The sequence below is a fragment of the Stomoxys calcitrans genome, chromosome 5 (assembly GCF_963082655.1).
Source record: "Stomoxys calcitrans chromosome 5, idStoCalc2.1, whole genome shotgun sequence".
NCBI classification, from domain to species: domain Eukaryota; kingdom Metazoa; phylum Arthropoda; class Insecta; order Diptera; family Muscidae; genus Stomoxys; species Stomoxys calcitrans.
In genome coordinates, this window is record NC_081556.1 from 59,753,352 (window position 1) to 59,760,533 (window position 7,182).

The following is a 7,182-nucleotide window of genomic DNA, read 5'->3' on the forward strand; positions in this document are numbered from 1 at the left end:
TTATCCGCGCTTACAGTTTTTTTTTCAACATACACACGTATGTACATATGGAAAAAAATCCCATTTCCAGCAGTGAGAATTGCTAATGCGCATGCCCTCTCCCATTGATTTGCTAGTGAGCGATATTGAATATCACTCAATTTACTCTCCGGATTTACTGCACAAGTCCCCTGTTAATAAATCATATCACTCAAGAGTTCTGTTGATTTATTATGATTAGTTTGTGCGCATGTCCGAGCTTTTATTGCACTCGAGTTATTCATCTCCACTCTCTTTTTTTCTCTTAAGCTAAGTCCGGCTTAGGATCTTATTGTGCAAACTGGTTTGTGTGGAGCCCTAATATCCAAGTGCAAGCGGAGGTTGGTTAGAGAGACAGACCACTCATCTCTTGTTGTTTTATTTTTTTTTCTATACGATTAGATTTTTTTTGATTTTCTACGAGAGCAATTGCAAGAAGAAGCAGGAACATAAACAAACTTCCAATACTTCCAATTTCTTTCTCCAATTCAGAGTTCGTTGACCTCTTTGCTTTTGAGGTGATGATCATATGGGCATGAGGCTTCCAATGAAATTTGTGTATCTGTGACATACATATATTGTTCGCTTTTTCATACAATTGTATCTTTTTGGTTCATCACCAGATACTTTGAAGAAAGGTATATAGGGTTGCCAAGTCAATTGGATGATTTGTGTACGTTGGTTCAGACTGAAGTTTTGTTTTCTTTTTTTTCCATGAAATCTCCATAAGACCTGCAAGCTATTGTATATTTGGTTATTTTAATAAGGTCTCAAAAAATTTCCATAAATTTGAAGATAACACGTTTTTTGAGCTTGTCCGTTTTTCCATGCGGGTTTAAGGCAAGCTTTTGAGACAAGGTTTGATTTTTGTGTTGGTTTTTTGCCAAGTTTATATTTTCCGTATCTTGGCTTAGAAACTTATTTTTCCCAAAACTAGCATAGCGCTTGTACGAGTTTTTCACTATAGGTTTTTGAGGCAGACGAAATATTCGTAAAATTTCCTTATTTCTGTCCTTTTGGAGTCTTCTGCTATCATTGACGGGAGTTTTCGGGACATAATGTCGTTGGAGGAATTTATACGATTGGCCGACAACTTGGTCGAGTTTGAGGCCGCTTTGAATGCGAATGAACTGCCTGTTTCATCGCTTTGTCTTCTTGAGACCCATAGGGATGAAGCAAAGTCTATTTGGTCTCGCCTGAAGATGTCTTACGAGAAATGTCTTGTCGATATATCTACTGAGAAGAAAGATGATGGTGGGGTAGTTCTGGAGATCGAGTCCGTTAAGGAGAAATATAAGACTTCGTACTGTACGTACTGCCGTTGCATCTCCAAACTGACCGAGACTATTCAGACATTCTCCTCCCCAGTTTCGCCTACAATTCCTAATACCAATCCGAGTTTCAATTTGCCTCCGATAGAATTGAATATTTTCCACGGTGATTTCAAATCATGGCCGACCTTCCGGGACTTATACACGGCGATTTGCATACAAAACTCCAAATTGAGTCCAGTGGAGAAGTTGTTTCATTTGTCGCAGAAGACGAAAGGCGAGGCACATGAAATTGTGTCCAAAAGCCCACTTACTAATGAGGGTTTCAGAACAGCTTGGACAAATTTATGCGCCCGGTATGACAACAAGCGAGTTCTCATTAATGAACAGCTGAAGACATTGTTCGGTCTTTCTGCCATCCATTCGGAAACGGCAGCTTCTCTCAAGAAGTTACAGAGGGATATCAATTCATGTATATCCACTTTGAGAAATCATCAGATCGATACCGACAGTTGGAATCCGATTTTCATCTTTCTTTGCTCAAATTGCCTTCCCGACTCCACCCTGACGCTTTGGGAACAGACCTTGAATGATAAGACCACCATTCCCAAGTGGTCCGATTTTGATGATTTCCTGACCAATCGGCATAGAACTTTGGAATCAGTTTCCGAAATCAGAGGTTCCAAGGAGCATTCCTCTACGAATACCGGTCCCAAATCCAAGACTAACGGCAACAATAAATCCAATTCAGGTAAAGTGCGGACGTTTCAAGCGCAGGTCAATCCGACCACTTGCAAGCTTTGTCCCAAAGAGGTCCACGTTATCAGAAAATGTCCAAAGTTTCTCGACATGAATTATAATCAAAGATTGACCGAGATTAAAAGACATAACTTGTGCTTAAATTGTTTTTCTAGTGCGCATATAGTCAAGGACTGCAAGAGTAAGCACTCCTGCTACAAATGCGGCAAGCGCCATAATACTCTGCTACATAGAGAAGCTGATCAACAAAAGGGCCCTACTGCACCGTCTTTCAATACCAATCAGACACCAAGGAATGATCTACTTCCTCCACCGTTTGTACCACACCCTTCTACTATATCCAATCTACAGTCCACAGGTTCGACAGGTAATGTGGTTCAAAGTTGTTTTGCTACAAATTCTAAAGGTGTGTTATTGGGGACGACTTTAGTAAGAATTCTTCACTCGGGCGAGATATATAGAGCTCGGGCCCTCCTTGATTCGGGTTCCGAGGGGTCATTCATTTCGGAGAGGCTTTCCAATATGCTTCGACTTCCAACCAAGCGTGTCTCGGCTACAATTTCTGGTTTGAATCATTCTATTTCAGCCACGGTCCAAAAGAAATGTTGCTTTGCTATAGGTTCGGAGATAGATGATGACTTTGAGCTCATCGTATCGGCATTGGTGGTCCCCCATCTTTCCAACAATCTCCCTTCCAATACTATAGATGTGCAATCTCTGTCGGATTTACCACCGCTTCAACTGGCCGATCCTCGGTTTTATGAGAGCGCAAAGATTGACTTACTTTTGGGAGCAGATGTCTTTCCTTCTATAATTTTATCCAGAAACCGAAATAATATTTGTGGTTCCTTAATGGCTCAGGAGACTGTATTTGGATGGATCCTGACCGGCCCCATTTCGTCGAGAACACTTTCGTCCTTTTCAACTCACGTATCGTTTTTTTGTGAAATTTCTTTAGATAAAGAGATTTCACGCTTTTGGGAGGTGGAAAATATTCCACAGAAGCGTGTTTTATCCCAGGACGATAGATTTTGTGAAGAATTATATCAGAGGACAACGAAGAGGAATCTCGAAGGGAGATACGTGGTTTCATTGCCATTTAAACAAGACTATCCCGATAAGTTGTGTCTTGGACAATCCAAGTCTAACGCAATGGCTCAATTCTTTCGCAATGAAGAACGCCTCCTTCGAAATCCTGAGTTGAAAAAGGAATATGATAACTCCTTGATAGAATATCTCTCTTTAGATCATATGACCCAGGTAGTTCCCGGTTCTATTTCTCAATCATCCTACTATTTACCTCATCACGCTGTGGTAAAGCCTGAAAGGACAACTACCAAGGTTCGAGTAGTGTTCAATGCATCCTCTCCTTCTTCCAACGGCGTAAGTTTGAATGATGTCCTCTACACCGGTCCTGTTTTACAGAATGATTTGACTGTTTTAATTCTTAAATGGCGATTTTATCGTTTTGTGCTAAACGGAGATATACAGAAGATGTATAGACAAATCCTGGTCAATCCTTCTCATATCCCTTTCCAACGGATTCTGTTCCGTACAAGCCAAAACGATCCCATCCAAGAATTCGAGTTGAAGACCGTTACATTTGGACTAAATTGTGCCCCCTATTTAGCCATTCGTACCATGATTCAATTGGCGAATGATGTTCAGGAAAGGTACCCTTTGGCAAGTCGAATCTTAAGGGAGTGTATGTATGTTGATGATGCTTTATTAGGGGCACATTCTATTGAAACGGCAATTGACGCCAGGGATGAACTTATCCAAGCTCTTCATTCGGCAGGATTCGAAATGAGAAAATGGATTTCTAATTCTAAAACCATCCTTGATGGATTGCCCTCGGATTATCTTTTAAGAACAGACTTTTTGGAATTCGAGGATCGTAGTTCTGCCAAGACTTTAGGAATACACTGGAACGCGCATTCAGATGAGTTTTTCTTTTCCACAACACAATTTCCATCTGATTGTTCCTACTCGAAAAGAGAAGTCCTTTCCCAGATAGCCAAATTATTCGATCCAGCCGGCTGGCTATCGCCTATCATTATAGTCGCAAAGATCATAATGCAAAGAATATGGATGGATCATATCGAATGGGATGAAGTCATTTCACCTGAACCTCTCTCTATGTGGAAGTCTTTTCAGGCCAATTATTCCAATATTGATAATATGAGAATTCCAAGATGGTTTGGTTATGCTCCTGAAGGCATCATCGAATTTCATGGGTTTTCTGATGCCTCAGAAAAGGCCTATGCTGCAGCCATTTATATCCGTGTGCTTTATCCGAATTCTGTTATAACCCATTTGATTAGTTCCAAAACCAAAGTGGCTCCACTAAAGACTTTGTCGATTCCTAGATTAGAGCTTTGTGGAGCCACACTGTTAGCGGAAATGGTGGACAATTTACTTCCTCAATTTGACATTCAAGACTACTCCTTATTTTGTTGGACTGATTCAACTATAGTCTTGTCGTGGCTTGCGAAACCACCCTGTTGTTGGAATACATTTGTGGCAAATAGGGTTTCCAGAATAACTCAAGTAGTAGATCCCTCAAAATGGTCTCATGTGGAGTCTGAACACAATCCTGCGGATTTAGCGAGTCGAGGTACCTATCCAAGCGAGTTAATAAATAGTAAACTATGGTGGAACGGACCAACTTGGTTATCTAAAGATTCAAAACATTGGCCGAAAAACACTACTGAAGAAATCGAGGAAACTGATCTGGAGAAAAAACCAATAAAGGTCCATTTCACTTATTTCCAAAACTTCGATGATGTGCTTGAGCGATTTTCCTCGTTTTCCAGAGCACTAAGAGTTATTGCGTACGTCTATCGTTTTTATTTCAACACGCACCCCAAATTTCGATCTAACTACCATCGATCCGATAACAAAATCACAAATTCCGAAATCCTTTTTGTCCGAAAACAACTTATATCCATTTACCAAAAGGCGTTTTATCCAAATGAGTACATGGTGCTTAGTTCCAAAAAGACCATTCCATCAACGAGTCCACTTTTATCCCTAAATCCATTTGTTGATGCTGAAGGAATTATGCGTGTATGCGGAAGATTAGAATTATCTCCAATGTTATCCTACAACGAGAGACATCCAATTCTTCTTCCCTACAACTGTCAATATTCCCGCCTTCTAATCCAATTTATTCACCAAATCAGTCTACATGGCGGAAACCAACTTGTACTTCGTTTGGTGCGAACTCAATACTGGATTCCTAAAGTACAAAACCTAATAAAAACTACAATTCATCGTTGCAAAACTTGTATAATTTACAAGAAGAAATTTCAACAACAAATGATGGCAGCGTTGCCTCCTGAACGTTGTGAGATTTCCCGACCTTTTACTCATACAGGACTGGATTTTTCAGGTCCGTTCGAGATGAAAAGCTATGCAGGCAGATGCTGTCGTATTTCCAAAGCATACGTGTGTGTGTTCGTTTGTTTTTCCACTAAGGCGATACATTTAGAAACGACATCAGACTTGTCCACTTCCTCTTTCCTTGCAGCATTTAGTCGTTTTATCTCCAGACGGGGCTGCCCTCTACACTTACATTCAGATAATGGAACTACGTTTGTGGGAGCATCCCGAATAATGGCAAAAGAATTCATTCAAACGTCACATAAGGCAATAACTTCCAACTATGCCCATCAAAATTTGACATGGCACGTCATTCCGCCCGGAGCCCCCCATATGGGAGGATTATGGGAGGCTGGGGTCAAAAGTTTTAAGCAGCATTTTAAGAAAACTATAGGTCTTCAAAAATTCACATTCGAAGAATTCCAAACACTGCTATCCAAAATTGAAGCATGCCTTAATTCCAGGCCAATTTCTCCAAGTTCACAAAATCCAACAGATCTAGCAGCTTTGACACCAGGACATTTCTTAATTGGATCCCCGATCTTAGCTCCCTTGGAACCAGAAATAAGCCAAACACGCATTTCTATCCAAAACCGTTGGCAAAGACTGAAGACTTTTCATCAAATTTTCTGTGTGCGATGGAAAAACGAGTATCTGAAGGAGTTGCAAAAACGCCATAAATGGAAGAAACCCACAGAAGATCTAAAAGAACAAATGCTGGTTGTTATTAAGGAGGAGAACTTACCTCCTAATAGTTGGCGACTTGGTAGAATCACCAAGGTCCACCGTGGTGACGATAAACGCGTTAGAGTTGCTGATATCCTTACCCAAAAGGGTACTATAACAAGACCAATCACGAAATTAGTCGTGATTTCAGATGAAATTTCCTAAATAGCTTTCCAAATTAGTCCTCATCCTTACCAAAAATATACCTTTTTATCCTAGTTTGTTATCTTTATGTTTAATCTTTAATTTTTCTTGAATCCCGAATTCTAATATCCTTTCCTTTACAGCAGTATGAACTCCATTGAAAAATCAAAGCTACAGAGGGGCAAAACAACATTTGTTTGCAGATTATGTCGAAGGCCTCATGGACTTAGGGTCTGTAAGAGATTTCAAAACTTGAACGTATCGGAAAGATTGGCAGCTGTGAAGAAATATGGGTATTGTACAAATTGCCTCGCCCATTCCCACTCTCAGGGGTCCTGTTTCACAAGGACGGGCTGTACACATTGCCATGAAAAACATCATTCACTCCTTCATGTGAATTCACGACTTCGTAAAAGTTTGTCTTCTTCTTCTACTAAAACGGATCAACGGAAAATGTCTAGACACTCATCTATTGGAATTCAACCAACAACGGCCACGCGGAAGGAAAAAACCGATACGAAAGAGTCCTGTGAAAAGGACAGTTTGCCTTCAATTTCCATGTCTCTCAGTTCAATTCTTCAACAAAATGCAGCAACTTTGCTTCCTACAGCTATTGTAAAAATTCAGACAAAAGAAGGAAAACGTCTAGCCCGATGTTTGCTGGACACGGCCTCCCGCATGAGTTGGATTTCCAAAAAGTTTGCAGACAAGCTAAATTTAACAACCCTAGAGCTGGACAATGAAATTATCTGTCCCGTCACTTTATGGTCATGTGTTGATTCCAACTATAAGCTTAAAGCCACGCTGAGGGTCAATAATCGGATCAGTACAACCACCCCCAAAAAATCCCTACCGGAATCCATCAAATCCAATTTCCAAA

At 40.5% G+C, this 7,182-nt stretch overlaps 1 protein-coding gene across 1 annotated transcript; it reads left to right on the forward strand.

Moving 5' to 3' along the window:
* The first annotated feature begins 1,076 nt into the window (after positions 1-1,076).
* Positions 1,077-6,323, forward strand: LOC131997919 (uncharacterized). The gene has a single exon (XM_059369797.1). It carries the CDS (start codon positions 1,077-1,079, stop codon positions 6,321-6,323), a length of 5,247 nt encoding a protein of 1,748 aa, XP_059225780.1.
* The last annotated feature ends 859 nt before the right edge of the window (positions 6,324-7,182 follow it).